This window comes from Oncorhynchus tshawytscha, linkage group LG23 (genome assembly GCF_018296145.1).
Source record: "Oncorhynchus tshawytscha isolate Ot180627B linkage group LG23, Otsh_v2.0, whole genome shotgun sequence".
In the NCBI taxonomy this organism is placed as follows: domain Eukaryota; kingdom Metazoa; phylum Chordata; class Actinopteri; order Salmoniformes; family Salmonidae; genus Oncorhynchus; species Oncorhynchus tshawytscha.
In genome coordinates this window covers 12,735,009-12,751,875 of record NC_056451.1, presented here as the reverse complement: position 1 = coordinate 12,751,875, position 16,867 = coordinate 12,735,009, and the positions used below count along the sequence as shown (strand labels likewise).

Below are 16,867 nucleotides of genomic sequence, written 5' to 3'. Positions count from 1 at the left end.
ACGCACGACAGAAAACATAAAAGCCCATAGATGTAGCTATTCTGTCTTGGGTAAATAAATTAAACAAGCTCCAGAAGGCTACTCTTTTTGAGTGTGGACTGTATTACTGTACTGAATTGTATTATACGGACTGGAATTACACACTTGTTCAAAGCATGAAGATGGGAGAGAACATGCGATGCTGGTGCAGTGCATGCAGTCTACAAGTTACAATTATAGGCTAGCGAGTTTGATTTTGAAATATAATAGGGTCTATTTTACTTTTTTTTAAATTAGTAGGCTGACGCAAGGAGTGTATTAGCCTATGTCCTCTTTTTCTCTATTGCTTCATTGCTTCCTAGCTTTTGAGAGTTACATACTTTTAGCTGTCCTTATCATTGCTATGACATGCTTGAATAATATAGGACTAGAATAAAATGCAGATGGCTTTCATTCATGTCAAGAATGAATGGTGAATAAATAACTGCTATAGCCGACCACCATCACAATCTCTTATTTTCTTTCTATAGGCTGCTGTATTTAACATTCAGCAAACAAAGAGCTTGCATTCTTCTTCGAATAGTCTAGTAGTATAAGAAATGCCAAAAAAGTATAAAAATAAACCCCTCAAGCAATTCTAGTCTAGCTTTTCCTGGGACTCCAAGAACTAATGAGTGTTTAAGGATAGAGGCCAGCAGAGCGCAGGTGCGTATTGAGCAAGAGGCTATAAATGAGAAACTTATGCATAATCCATCATTCATTCATTAGCTAAAAGGCTATACTACACTGAATGTATTACCTGAAAAAGGTAGGCTAGGAGATCTATTAATCTAACTATATACAGTGCCTTCGGAAAGTATTGACTTTTTCCACATTTGTTTACATCCCTGTTAGTGAGCATTTTTCCTTTGCCAAGATAATCCATCCAACTGACAGGTGTGGCATATCAAGAAGCTGATTAAACATGATTATTACACAGGTGCACCTTGTGCTGGGGGCAATAAAAGGCCACTCTAAAATGTGCAGTTGTGTCACTCAACACAATGCCACCGATGCCTCAAGTTGAGGGAGCGTGAAAATGGCATGCTGACTGTCGGAATGTCCATCAGAGCTGTTGCCAGATAATTGAATGTTCATTTCTCTACCATAAGCCACCTTCAATGTTGTTTTAGAGAATTTGTCAGTACGTCCAACCGGCATCACAACCACAAACCATGTGTATGGTGTCGTGTTGCCAAGGGGTTTGCTGATGTCAATGTTGTGAACAGAGTGCCCCATGGTGGTGGGGTTATTGTATGGGCAGGCATAAGCTATGGACAACGAACACAATTGCATTTTATCAATGGCAATTTGAATGCACAGAGATACTGTGAAGAGATCCTGAGGCCCATTGTCGTGCCATTCATCCGCCGCAATCACCTCATGTTTCAGAATGATAATGCACGGCCCCATGTCACAAGGATCTGTACACAATTTCTGGAAGCTGAAAATGTCCCAGTTCTTCCATGACCTGCATACTCTCCAGACATGTCACCCGTTGAGCATGTTTGGGATGCTTTGGAGCGACGGGTATGACAGCATGTTCCATTTCCAGACAGCAACTTCGCATTAGCCATTGAAGAGGAGCGGGACAACATTCCACCGGCCACAATCAACAGCTTGATCAACTCTATACGAAGGAGATTTTCTGATCCAAAAAAAACATTTTTTTTAAAAGGTACATGTATCTTCTTTTTTTTCCTACCCAATTTCGTGGGATCCAACTGGTAGTAGTTACAGTCTTGTCTCATCGCTGCAACTCCCGTACGGACTCGGGAGAGGCGAAGGTCGAGAGCCACGCATCCTCCGAAACACAACCCAGCCTAGCCGCACTGCTTCTTGACACAACGCACATCCAACCCGGAAGCCAGCCGCACCAATGTGTCGGAGGAAACACCGTACACCTGGTGACCTGATCAGCGTGCACTGCGCCCATCCCGATACAGGAGTCGCTAGTGCGCAATGAGACAAGGATATCCCTGCCGGCCAAACCCTCCCTAACCCAGACGACGCTGGGCCAATTGTGAGGTACATGTATCTTCGACCAACAGATGCATATCTGTATTCCCAGTCATGTGAAATCCACAGATTAGGGGGTAATTCATTTAATTCAATAGGCTGATTTACTTGAATGTCTTGGAACTCATTCAAATCTTTGAAATTGTTGCATGTTGCGTATATTTTTGTTAAGTACATATAAGTCTTGAACAGGATGATCTATTTGGGATGCAATTTGAATGAAATTGATGGAGATGGGGGAAACCGAGTGCTCAAGTATACACTGATTTAAAGTAATTATATTAGAGTGATAGGCTGCTAAAAAACTCTGCAGCTTCACATATATAAAAAAGTATTGTTACAATTAAAAAGTGAAACCCAAAATATGGAGATGTGTAAATTAGATGTGCATTCAGTCCTTATATTATCCTACTGTGGCATAGGCTATGCTGCAGCAAATGTAGACCTACTTGTCACGAGAAAAATAAGTTACCATGATGAGATAATGCATTGTGGACTGCGCTCTGTGGACTGCGCTCCATAGCCTACTGAGACGCGCTCGGTCCCAACCCTGAGCGTTGATGATTGATCATACAGATAGTAGAGAGAAGGCCAGTGAGAAGCCAGATTTAGCCAGATATAATGTAACAGTTCAATTTCACGTCATGCTGTTGATAGAAATGATTTATTACAATTTACTGTGTTCTTGCAGTGATTTACCCCGGGGAAAAGGGAGTGGGTTTGGGCGGGAAGTCTCGGTAAATCTGTTCCCGCAATTCAACCCTACTCTTGACAATGGTTTATAAAGTTCAATATTTTTGTCATAAAACAGGTAACTTCTATGTGAGAATAATGTGACACATATCAAAGTCAGTGACACACTTGCAATGTATTTTCATTTATTTCTATTATAAGAGACATACAATGGTATTCTGTGAAACCAAATTCATAAGCGCCCAAAGAATGAAAACATCATGAATCAACGAGAGCCCTCCCCCCCAAGAGAATGTATTTACACTCTGTGCAATACTGATAGCTATTAAAAGTCAAATAGACCATTCCCTTTCCAATACAATCTCAAAGCAAACTCAAATAAACTTCACTTCAACTCACCAATAAGTACTGTAGCTGCCCTTTTCCTGTTATGAGATATGGTCACATTCAAATAAAATACTGGTTTCATGTGTAATGGGAGTGATCCATAATGTCTGTGAGCATTCTACTTATGTGTGTGTTGCATCCAAACAACTAGTTTGCCTAAAACGCAAGAATGTAGCCATCTATAACAAATGCTGTAGTTTTAGCTCATGTATATATCGGTCAGTCCCATGGTGAATTCAAGTGTGTGAACTTGGGGTCAGACCAGCTTCAGGAATCTAGGGCATAAATACTCTTTTCAGATACAAGTGTTTTTCTCTCTCAAATAATTGATCATGAATCCAGCAACCCATGAAGTAGCCCAGAAAGTGCAACAACAGAGTTCCAGTGGGAGTGGTATTTCTGAGGCCGATCTGACTGCTTTCCCCCTCTCTCCCTGAGGAGAACGCCCGGCAGACGCTTCCGGTCCCTTCCGGTCTACACTCATCGATCAGGGAGTCCATTCCATTTCTACCTAAAACCATTTCAACATCTTCTGATCAGAAAAAAACCACCAAATCCCACCCTTTGGATCTTTTCCGCTACCTGTGGTGTTCCTGTGGTGTTCCTGTGGTGTTCCTGTGGTGTTGAGGTTGAGACCAAGTGATATGTAGGGAGTATCAGAGAGCCTGAAAAATCTTAACATCTGAGGGACTGATATCGGCCCCTTTTAATCTATTGAGTAGCCTGCTATGCTACAAACAATCAAAAGGTAAAGTTAGCAATCAGAGAAAAAGCTAACCCAGTGAAAACACATGAAAAGGAGGCAAACAAAAAAGTTGCAGCCTCAAGCTGTGGTAGTCGCTATGCCAGGGCTGGCAGGCTCACAGTTCAGGGATATCAAAAACCCTAGTTAGAAATACAAATCTACAATAGATATATGACACATTCCGATGACCATAAAAAATAATAATAATCTAACACCTATTATATAGCATCTTGGCGCCTTGCATTTACCCCTACCCCATACCACATACTATATTAAATAAGGCACACATTTACACATACAATTAACATTTGGCTAGTATTATTCCTTTATTTACAACCAATAGCCACAAAGTGAATAATTATAATAACTGCAGTCTGTACCATGTTAAGAGTGTTTTTTGGGGGCGGATGGTCTGATCTTGATCCTGATTCATTGGGGGTTGAGTGTCTGGTCCTCTTTGGGTATGATACATGATAATTATATTAGAATTCATGAGGATCAACTAAGCACCAATGTGATAAAAACATTCTTTAGGAATTGTAGTAGGCCCTACTTCATAGACCCCGCTGTATTAATGCCTTTCATCGGCTTCTCAGGCCTTGGTATCCATTTTCAAAAAAGAGAGACGCCTAGCATAGTTGCTTTGAGTAGTTTCCTTTGCTTGTCAGTATCCACCAGCTTGACTCTCTTTTTGAATGTGCAAATTCATCATGAACGTGTTAATATGGTAAATGATGACTTATTCCCCTTCCACATACTAACCATGCTGAAACAGGGGCAAGCAGGGCCTTGCCTCATTTCGAGAACTTCTATTTCAGATGCCAAACACCAACCAGTAATGAATTTCAACATAATGGGTTCAGTTTCAAAGTAAGGCAAAAAGACAGAGCTACCTTTAAAAGGAGTTTTGTTGATGTCGCTCCACAGGATACATATACTGCATATGTATATGTATACATATACGGTGTAGATATAAACACACATATATATACACACACATGCATATATAGAAACACGTTAGGGGGATCAGGACTGTTTGTCAACACTACATAAGAAAAGGTAAGCAAAAGCAAGTTTCATAGGTATCGCAAGAAGCTCTAGATTGAATCTTAAGCTGTCCGATGTTTGATGGCAAACCCTTCCATAACTAAGTTGCATGGTAAATCCACACTGAGGACATTGGCAGCATAATGTAAGGGGGTCGCGTTTCACCAACCCCAGTCCCTCACCTTCTATAAGCAAGTAGCTGAGCAATACCAATATGGTACAAAGATATTCATTGGACAAAAAGGGGGAAATAACACGTTTGTTTGAGGTTTGTCGACAGCAAGAATGGCTGCCACATTATCCAGGGTACGTCTTCTCATAAAGGTCTTTCACTTTTCAGCCATTGAGAGGAGAGGACGAGGCACAGTCACTCTTGTCCTGTTCTCCTCTCCTCTTTCTCCTCAGTAGTTGAAGTTTCCCTGTTGGTTGACGGGAGAGGAGGCAGGGATGAAGAGGGGTTTGGGAGGGACATCGGGTTTGAGGGAGGTGGTCCGGCGGACTATGGCCCCCCGGTGGAGGTATCCTCCGGTATCCTCCTGTTGCTCTCCGTTGTAGCTCTGCTGGCGTGTCAGGTACCCGTTGGGGATGAGCGGGTAGTGGATCTCGCAGGCGCTGCCGGTGGAGTTCATTCGAGCAAGCATAGGGGGCGGTTGGTGCTGGTGGCCGTTACGCTGGCTGAAGCTTTGCTGTCGGTGGACCATCCCTCCACCACCCCCTCCGTTGGCAATCTTAGTGGCAGCGGTAATCAGTGAGTGTCTCTGGGAAGAGTGTCTCCGCTCCAGGGTGGACTGGTGGTGATGGGGCATGTCTGGAGGTACGTCCATGCGGCGGGACAGGCTGTCTCGGGGCAGGGTGGATGAGCTGTAGTAGGGCGCAGACTCCGTCTCGGGGATGTGCGGCTGGACACGGTTGGCAAAGGCTAGTTGACCCCCATGGCACCCGCCGCTGGCTGACAGGCCGGATGAGGTCATGACCTGGGCGTTCTTGCTGGCGTTGGCCTCGTGGATGTGTTTGAGCAGCTCATCCAGCGACGTGACCTCCATCACCTTCTGTGAGTAGCAGGGGTAAGGCTGCTGGACCAACATGCGCTCGGTATTGTGGATCTTGCGTTCCTCCAGGTGCTGGGGTCCACCGACTAAGGCATGCCCATTGGCCAGAGCTTGCCCATTGGAGAAACTGTGAGAGTAGGGGTAGATCTGCTGGTGGAGCTGGCCTGAGCTGGGCCTGGACCCTTGTCCCATGTTGTGGGACTTGGGCTCCTTGGCATTGTTGCAGTTCTGGTTCTTCTCCCACTGGTTCTTGAAAGCCTTCATGTTCTTGATGGGCAGTTCAGGGGTGGAGTCTGGGGTGGGCAGACCCGAGAGCTCCGAAGAGTGGTGTAGGTGATGGGGGTGGACCTGGTCTCCCATGGACATCCCTGGGTGGTGACCACCGTTCCGTCTGGGTGCTCCTTGATGATGCTCCTTCCCATTCTGGAAGAAGGAGTTGTAGAGCTTGGGCGAGGACACCTCCATCTTATCCTCCTTGTTCTGGCATTCCAGCAGGCCATTGAGCTTAGCCAGGCTGCGTAGGGACAGGGCGTGAGGAATGGGGGCCTCTGGGTCCTTGGCCAGCCTCTTGGTCTTGTGGCCAGTGTGGTTGCAGTAGCAGGAGACCAGAAAGCCTGAGAGGAAGGCTCCAAGGACAAAGGCCACCAGCACACAGGCAATCAGCAGGGTGTAGTGGACACTGTGGTTGGTCTTCTCCATCTCGGGAGGCCCTCGGACACCTTCACAGAAAAAGAGAGCGAGAACAAAATGGTCTTTAGTGTAATAAAACCAGAGACCTAGAAGATACTATAATTTCTATAAGGCCAAGCAGGCAGCAGCTGGAAAAGACTGGTTGTGTTTACAGAAGCTCTACTATGTGGAAAGCAGCATTGCAGAGGTGTTGGAACTAGCCTCTTGGCTTGCCTCCCTCTCTGTTAATGAATCAATAAAGTATTTCTTGCCAAAACCTCCGCTTTCGTCGCCAACTGCAAAGAGTGGCAGAGCGCAAGAGCTCCCCAGTCAGTGAGAAATCAACTCCAAAATGAGTTTGGGTTTTAAATATTGATGGGTGCACTGGCAGGAGTCTGATGTCATTCACACTGGCTGTGCTTTCAAATGCATGGATCAGAATGAGTGCATCTGCAATGAACTTGACAAAAATAACTAACTCGACCAACCATAGAATAAGAATAACCACTCGACCAATCATAGAATAAGTCGCTCTTTAATTGAACGAGAGTCTGACTGATTCAAATGGTTGTCTGGGAAAACATCTGAACCGCCCCAACTAAGCGCCTCAAAATCTCAAGGTTATCTCAACACTATGAAAACGCCCTTGGATGGTGTGACCCTGCCACTATATTTGCCTAATGTCATCTGAGATTCAACAGGAGGAGTGGTACTCGCCACCTTTCTCGCAATCAGAGCTCATTTACAAAGGCTGCTGCCATCTGTGGTGTCAGGCACTTCTCCAACCTTAATGATAGTCTCTGTGAAATTTATAAGTCTGGGGAGTCGGGGGAGTCTGGGGAGTCGGTTTGGGCCACCCAGGAGCAGAAATACAGGTGTTCCAAACAGGCTAATTTCATCCCGCAATTAGAGCTCAGGTTAGGCAGTAATGGGCAATGATAGTACCAGCTTTAGACGTAATGGTGGTGATGGGATGTTGAAGATGATGATGAGGAGGAGGATTTAAGTGATTGGACCTAAGAGAGACTTGTCAAGGGTTTTTCTCTTTCGATGAAATTACAAAGAGCTGCCACATGCTTCAGCTTTAACAGAGTGAGGGCACTTGATTAGAAGGGAATTTCACTGAGGGAATTTACAATTAGGCGTTTAGTGGAATCAAACATCTCGTACAACAATTTCAATGACAGCAGTGTCACTTCATAATTTCTTTAAATGGGTTTTGTTCAAATAGGTTGCCAATACATGATTCTGTCTGAATAAGGAAAACATTGCTGGGCCGAAAACTGGAGTCTGTGAGGGTAAATGCAGGCAGCATACCAATACCATTTGAAAGAAAGATATTCATTAATTTATAAGGGAAAGGGAGATGTGAATAATAACTCGCATTAATCTACAGCACACGCAGAACAGAAAACGGAATGTCCTTGGAAACATTTTTTTTTTTTTAAATGCTCTTAGGTCAAGTGTGTGCGTTTGTCTTTAGGTATATACTGTATGTGGAGAACAGGTACACACACAGTATGTATTTAGGTATATACTGTATGTGGAGAACAGGTACACACACAGTTTGTCTTTAGGTATATACTGTATGTGGAGAACAGGTACACACACAGTATGTCTTTAGGTATATACTGTATGTGGAGAACAGGTACACACACAGTATGTCTTTAGGTATATACTGTATGTGGAGAACAGGTACACACACAGTATGTCTTTAGGTATATACTGTATGTGGAGAACAGGTACACACACAGTATGTCTTTAGGTATATACTGTATGTGGAGAACAGGTACACACACAGTATGTCTTTAGGTATATACTGTATGTGGAGAACAGGTATGCAGTGCACACATTGTAGGCTGAGGAAATGAGTAACAAAGCTCCACTGCAGCTTCAAGCACAAACTCATCATGAATCTATAAAAGTAGCAAAAGCACAACAGGGAAAACCTCGATGTGTCAATAGAGGAGCACAGGCATCAGCCTTGAAGCTCCTGGCACTCTGCTAGTAACTCTAAAGGGTACTTGTCACCATTACCGTTTTTCTCTGACAGCCTCTTAATACAAACAGAGAGAATATGTGGCAGAATTAGCATCAAACAAGACTTCGTTCCTCAGTCTTGAAGTAGCTGCCGACACGAGTGTCTCGTTACCTGGCGTTGATGGAAAGTTATATGTAGGTCACAAAGTTACAGGAAAAGTGTCTGCTCCCTGTCGCTCCCCCAGCACTATCAGGAAGTAAAGGCTTTTAGAGCACTGCAAAGCTCTCTATCACTATCAATTGGGCCATTTGCTCTACATCAGTAAGTAGAATACTGGGTGCCATTCCCCTATAGAGAGATGCAATATACTGTACTATCACATTCTCCTGGCGATAAAGTTAAATTCATAGAATATGTTTGACGTGCTGCTTTGAAATAGTAAGTTCTATCCATTCAAGTGCTATATCCATTGTATTTCTATGGCGTAATTATTATTATTATTTTTTTAAATGTTCACCTTTATTTAACCAGGTAAGCTAGTTGAGAACAAGTTCTCATTTACAACTGCGACCTGGCCAAGAATAAAGCAAAGCAGTTCGACACATACAACATCACAGAGTTACACATGGAATAAACAAACATACATTCAATAATACAGTAGAAAAAGTCTATATGCCAGTGTGTGCAAATGAGGTAAGATAAGGGAGGTAAGGTAATTAATAGGCCATGGTGGCGAAGTGATTACAATATACCAATTAAACACTGGAGTGATTGATGTGCAGATGAATGTGCAAGTAGAGATACTGGGGTGCAAAGGAGCAAGATACATAAATAAATACAGTATGGGGATGAGGTAGTTGGATGGGCTATGTACAGGTGCAGTGATCTGTGAGCTGCTCTGACAGCTGGTGCTTAAAGCTAGTGAGGGAGATATGAGTCCCCAGCTTCAGTGATTTTTGCAGTTTGTTCCAGTCATTGGCAGCAGAGAACTGGAAGGAAAGGCGGCCAAAGGAAGAATTGGCTTTGGGGGTGACTAGTGAGATATACCTGCTGGAGCGCGTGCTACGGGTGGGTGCTGCTATGGTGACTAGTGAGCTGATATAAGGCGGGACTTTACCTAGCAAGGACTTATAGATGACCTGGAGCCAGTGGGTTTGGCGATGAGTATGAAGCGTGGGCCAGCCAACGAGAGTTCACAGGTCGCAATGGTGGGTAGTACATGGGGCTTTGGTGACAAAACGGATGGCACTGTGATAGACTGCATCCAATTTGGCATGGCGGTGCTTCATTTATCCTATCTGTCCTAGGCCAGTGTGTCAGTTAGCCGAGGCAGTATGGGTGTTTTATGAATAATACAGGTCAGGATGCCCATGTCTCTGTGCGGATTCCCCCAGCCTCCCTGTGGCTCCCAGCTCCCAGTTCTGTGACTCATCTGGGCCCCCTGACCAGGACCCTATGACTATTGAAGGGTTCCACATGGCCGAGGAGTTATGAGTCAAGAGCCACAGTGGGGAAATGCACAGCGGAGGTACACAGATCTCCAACCCCACGCACAACCTGTCACAACACGTTTGGGGCTGGGGTGGATGACTCAATCGGGCCGTATGCGTGACATATGGTGGCATGGTCACAGTGAAATGAATACCCACTGAATCATGGCATGTGGGAGACTGGTGTGCTGCTAGATGGCACACAGGAGGCATATCATGCAGGAGGTATCATGCAGGTATAATGCATTGCCTCAATACAGTGTTGAAAGAAAATACCTTCAAAAAGGGTCAAATGAATCATTTTATGACCCAATATTGTATGACACCTCTGATAAAGAGGTGAGACAAAAAGGTTTGAGAGCTTTGCTTTAACATAACATGTGACCATTAATTGGAGTTGCCTGCACCTGTGTAGTGGTAGAGGTTGCATACAAATGTTTGTAAAATATAGGTGTGTTATATAAAGATATGTGATGCCGCAGGATAATTGAAGCTACTCAAAGCAACAATAACAACCTCCTCTCAATGGTTTATATAATGTTAATAACTGAGTGTTTTTCCATGTTTGTTTTTCTCAGTTGTCACACTATCTTTAGCCAAAGTGTGGGTTCAGCATGGTTGAACAGAGGCGTACTACACGTGTAATGTGTGAAGAACAGGAACACACACACACACATTAAGAACTCTCAGGTCTTCTAAAAGGGTAACACACATATGGTTGAGAGTGGACAGGAGGGAAGGAGGAGAGAAATGGTGACAGAAAGGGAGGGGCAGCTGGATGTATTCATGCTCAACAGGATGAGAGACGGAGAGAGATACAGTAGGGAGAGAAAATATAACTTCAGTAAGAAACTGCCAGGCAACAGAAAAGAGAGAGCGGAACAGGACAGAAAAAAGATGAGCAAGAGAACTAGAGAAAATAAAATGATATAGAATGTGGCAGAAAGCTGGGGACAAAAAGTGACAGAAATAGAGTGTGAGAAAGAATGTGCAGGGAGCAGATTGTAAGGGGGAGGCTGGGAGATGATGATGGAGAGAGAGATGTGTCAAAGTGAGTGACAGATTGTCAGCCTGGTGGGTTTTGAAGCCTCGCTCTCAGAAGCAGCTGTGTTTTGGTACGTAGAAGGCCCCCGCTTGACGCTCTCATAGCGCTGCATGAGAGAAACACTGAGCGATTATATCCATAATGGTAAAAATAGACAAGGATGTGCATTATGTAACTAAGCTAAAGCTATACGCAACCTGGAGTCTGTTCTGCGTTTCACTAATTAGGTATGGGTTGCGCGAGGAGCCAAAGTTGAGAACGTGTCGATTCTGGAGTGTGAAGTGCTATTTCAGCAGGTGATTAAATGGCTCCAAAACAAACAAAAACAAAAGAAGTGAAACACAAACAAGGAAAGCAGAAGTTTTCACCTTTGACTCTCCTTCTCTGAGATGCTTAAAACCGATAGTTACATAAAATCATACAGATTCATTTAGCTCCAACTGAACTACTACGGTACATACCTAAGCAGTGTTTCAGAGTCTAGCTGTGTTTTTATTCTACAGCATGTGCACCATAGAATCAGCTAGCCATCTGCAGTGTTGATGGCCAAATGGATGGTCTTGAGCATCAGGGATTTTGGATAAACTGGACATCAACCGATTATTGAACTGGGACACTACAGTGTTTATGGTAATCCTGATTGCTGATGCCGAACTATTGTGTGGAATATAGACAGCTCGACTTTGGGACAATTCCAATGTTGTTTTCAGAGTGAACTATCCCTTTAAAGATTACTGACACAATGGAAAAGTTCACTGCTCAAGATCACACTTACAGTGCCTTCAGAAAGTATTGCTACACTGCTCTTGATAGTATCACTGATCTTTCATAATCTTATGTATCGGCCACACGGCCTTCGTCAGAGCTCTGCTATTTCCTTTTTCCTTCATCTTGTTCAACTGTTACCATGCACCTGCAAAAAAAGATTGCTCAGATGTGTGAGTGCCTTTTGAATGTTGTGTTATAGCCGGAATTCAAAATGGATCAAACGTATTATTTTTCTTATCCATCTACACACAATACCCAAAAATGACAAAGTGGAAACATGTTTTTAGAAGTGTGCAAAATGTATTGAAAATGAAAAACAGAAATATCTAATTTATTTAGTATTCACACCCCTGAGTCAATACTTTGTAGAAGCACCTTTGGCAGCGATTACAGATGAGAGTCTTTCTGGGTAAGTCTCTAAGAGCTTTCCACACCTGGATTGTGCAACATTTGCCCATAATTGTTTTCATAATTCTTCAAGCTCTGTCAAATTGGTTGCTGATTGTTGCTAGACAACAATTTTCAGGTCTTGCCATAGATTTTCAAGTAGATTTAAGTCAAAACAGTAGCGTGACCACTCAGGAATATTCACTGTCTTCTTGGTAAGCAACTCCAGTGTAGATTTGGCCTTATGTTTCAGGTTATTGTCCTGCCGAAAGGTGAATAAATCTCCCAATGTCTGGTGGAAAGCAGACTGAACCAGGTTTTCTTCTAGAATTTTGCCTTGCTTAGCTCCATTCCGTTTCATTTTATCCTGAAAAACTCCCCAGTCCTTAAAGATGAAAAGCTTTAAAATGTATGAATTTATAAACATTTTGAAAAACACAATTCCACTGACAAAGAACCAAAAATCTCAATTTAATCCATTTGAAAAATCAGGCTGTAACACAAAAAAAAAAATGTTGAAAAAGTCAAGGGGTGTGAATACTTTCTGAAGGCACTGTAGCTAAGCATGGGAAACGACTCCTGAGTTCTATATCTGCGTCAAGTAAAGATGTTCCAAAATAGCCTAATTAGTTTCTGTTTCTCTACAGCTGAGGGGAGAATGTAATAGTTCCATTAAAGGGTACTTCATTCCATAGTGCCGCAATGAGTCAAAATGGCCCCAGGCTTCGCAGGCAACCATTAACCCCAACTAATGCCAGAGATGTATTTTCTGCCATGGAAAACACAACAACAAATCATCGGCTGCAACACTCCAAGCACTGAGAGTGTTTTCAAAATTAGACACGAACAGGAGTCTGCTAACTAAAATTCGGAATACTTTGACAGTTCAAATAGCTGATGCTTGGGTAATGATGAACAGAGTTAACGCTCTGTGTGAGTGTGTGTGGTGTGTGAGTGTTTGCGAGAGGGGGTCTTTGTGATCGTGTGAATGAGTTCAATCATGTATTCTCATTATTAAGAATATGCATAATATTACACATCAGTGCCCAACCAATTGGATGCAGCTTGATTTATGCACACACAAGGTAATATGATACGCTGTAATGTAACTGGTTCACTCCAATTGAAAAATAGTGCTAATGAACATGGCATTGTATTAGAAGTGTGCTGATGCATGTAGAGCATCAATAGGTTTCACTGAGGAGACTTGTGTTGAATACTGGTAAAAATAAAAAATAAAAATGGCACGAATGGAGAGATCGAAATGTACACAATAGTTACCTGGAGGAAAATGGGGGAGCGTCATGCTTTTGAAATTTCAGTCAGGAGGGTTTAGTGTAACAACAATATCATGGAATAAAATACAATAAATTAGTAAATGGTAGTTTCCCAAATGATGATTATTATTATTTTTACAAGTGCATATGGCCTACCTGTTATGTGGCAGGTATAAACAATGAAACAATAAATGGCTTTTTCTCTTATTCATTGATGATCAGATACTTCCGTTGTATCTGGTTCTGTTGCAATACATTTGAACAGTTGATATACTTTAGCATTGTTCCAAACTTAGACTATCCTCTTTTTTTGTGGTACTTTTACCCGTTTTTCATGATATCCAAATTGGTAGTTACAGTCTTGTCCCATCTCTGCAACTCCCCTACGGACTCGGAAGAGGCGAAGGTCTAGCATCACTGCTGTGAGCCATGCATCCTACAAAACAAGCCACAATGCTTCTTGACACACTGCTCGCTTAACCCGGAAGCCAGCCACACCAATGCGTCGGAGGAAACACCGTCCAACTGGAGACCATATTCAGCTTGCAGGAACCTGGCCCACCACAAGGAGTCGCTAGAGCGCGATGGGCCAAGGAAATCCCAGCTGGCCAAACCCTCCTCTAACCCGGACGATGCTGGGCCAATTGTGCGCCGCCTCATGGGTCTCCTGGTCACAGCCGGCTGTGACACAGCCTGGGATCGAACCCGGGGCTGTAGTGATGCTTCAAGCACTGCGGTGCAGTGCCTTAGACACTGCGCCACTCGGGAGGCCAATATATCCTATTCTTTAACAATAGCCTGAATAGAAATCCGGTGCTGCAGCATGTGCTCATTCATTGTCATGCTCGATGGTGGTATAAAAAAAATATTCTGCTGGTCATTTTCGTAGAAAAACCACCACCTTATCCGTGGTGGTTTGCAAATCCACAACCTTCTGGCTACTTTGCATTGTGATGCTTGCGAAATGAAGAACAGTTTCTACAACTGCATACAGTATCTAAGGCTCTTGTCTGTCTTTGGAGTGAGGGTAAACGCTAGGCATGTTTCTTGATATCCACTTAATATTTTAATTATTATTCGGGGTATTGCGGAGGGTCACTTGTTTTTTTCTCTCCAAGCATTCAGGGAGGGTCGGATAAATATATATTTTACTGAAGGGAAGGCCATCCATTTTCTCCAGGTATCCCGCATTACAAATAACGTACAATACCTTAGAACCTGGTAAGTAGAGACCAATTTGCCATAATATCTCAGTACAGTACATCACTCAACACTGACTTTGAAAACCAAGATATTATCTGTCAAAACATGAGCAATAATACAGTTCAAAGACACATTTTCCATTTCAAACAGCTTTGGAACAGACATAGTTCAAGTATTGATAGCCTCATCATCCACAATCAAATCAAGCATGGCACTACATGCATTGTGGGACACATTTTTACATGCAATTGCATCAGGAATCAAATAAAGAGATAAAGAGGACATTCACCATTCAGCACCTGGTAAAGCTACTGTATTCCAGAGCCAATCCCTAACATAACTCCCTAAACAAACAAATTAACTGTCTGAATAGAAAAGCAGCTCTGGAGGAACCATAGCTTTACCAAACAGTGGCCTGAAACCCACGCCTAAAGCCACAGAGAAACAACTGCTTCTAGGCAACAAAAACACACAAAGCAAAGTTTCAGTCATAGGCTTTGAAACTGGGTAGAGAGGTCATATGGGGAAAAGGGGAAGAGAAGGTGAGGAGGATTCAACAAAGGAGGCAGATAAGGGTTAGTCCAACCGAAAAACAAGCAGGTTAATAGAGAACTATTCCCCAAGGGTTGAGGAGACAGAAAGGGGTAAGGGGTCGGGGTTAGGAGTCAGGACAACTGCGTGTGTGGATCTGTACACTGTGGGCCCAAACGTCAATGGGACACTCAACATTCTGATGTTGACTAACACTCTGGTCTCCATTGTGTTATCATGATAATAAAAATGTCATGGTGACACTAAGCACTCTGAACCTGAGGGTGACAGTAAACATATAGGAAGTTTCCCCAGACACAGATTAAGCCTAGTGCTGGATTTAAAAGCATGCTCAATGGAGAATCACCATCAGCTTTTTTTTGTCCAAGGACTAGGGTTAATCTGTGAATGGGAAACTAGCCCCTAATGTTGACAGACAGGCAAGAACATGATGTGAATAACTTCAGTATAGTGCATGTTTTGAGGTGTTCATTTTGCTGCGTATGGAAAGATGTAGTATTGTGCATGTACTGTATATGACCCGTGGGGAGGTGTACAGTACAGAGCTCTACAGTGTGTGTTTTCATAGTCAAACCTGATGTCAATCATAGCCTTCATAAAGAGTGAGTAATTCAGGCAGAGGAATTAAAGGAAACAGTGATCTAGGTAAAGTGACCTTTATTTAGTAGTGATGCTAAATTGGCTGCAACAGCTGTGACTGAGGCACTTTAGTGAGGTGGGCAACATTTTCCTGGTTATGATGAATAGCTTAATGTACACACCCAGCTTGAGGAGAATGCTGCATAGGATTGTTGATATGCCTAAACTATCCATGTTTTTTGAGTTTATAATGCACAACTTAAAATTAATTTAGCGACATAGGATGACTGATGTTGTCGTAATCAAGAAGAGAGGTGATATGAGAGTTGAGTTGTATTTATGGCTTGACGGGAAGTCTATATTCCTCGATCCACTGAGATATAAATAAGAGTAAGGAACTGACACCAACCCTTCTTCAGCAGCAAAGAGAAGTTCAGCCCGAGTTCATTCTCTGCTCTTCTCCTAGTGCTTTAATGAGTTTCAGAGCCCTGCCTGCTTGCCTCTATTATCGAGTTTTCTCCTTGTACTTGTTGGCTAAATTAGCTGCTAGCAAGGGTTTTTTCGCCTTACCCACACATGTGAATTTGAATATGCGGACAACTCCGGAGAAGGTCTGTTTAAAATAAGCTAAGCAGGAAGTAACACTGGTAAAACAAACAATAGGGAGGTCTAAAAGCTGGGTCTAAATAATGTGTGTTTGCGTAGGTTGAAGCATTCTGACACTACAGGGAGGTAGGCGTTCTCCCTTGATGGAAACATAGGGTCGAACCGCAGCTAAATGATCGCTGGAAATGTTCATAACAGCGAGGTCTCAAAAGGGGTGCTTGTACTTGTATTTTGGTCAGTCATAGTCTTTATATAATACATTGCTTCTATCCGTAGCTGGATGAATCATGTCACCCTGTATTTGCGTTTGTGTAGGCCTTACATAAAATATAAACAAAAGCAGTTGGGATGC

The 16,867-nt window shown here is 43.1% G+C and overlaps 1 protein-coding gene across 6 annotated transcripts in view; it reads right to left on the bottom strand.

Annotated features, from left to right (window-relative positions):
* Positions 1-2,893: 2,893 nt before the first annotated feature.
* Positions 2,894-16,867, bottom strand: part of sema6e (sema domain, transmembrane domain (TM), and cytoplasmic domain, (semaphorin) 6E) — a 130,594-nt gene continuing 116,620 nt past the window's right edge. For all 6 annotated transcript variants that reach the window (XM_024385820.2, XM_024385819.2, XM_024385823.2 and 3 more), the window contains one exon: positions 2,894-6,677. In XM_024385820.2, coding sequence (XP_024241588.1) covers positions 5,311-6,677 — 1,367 coding nt within the window. In that variant the 3' untranslated portion in view covers positions 2,894-5,310. The remainder of the gene's footprint in view (positions 6,678-16,867) is intronic.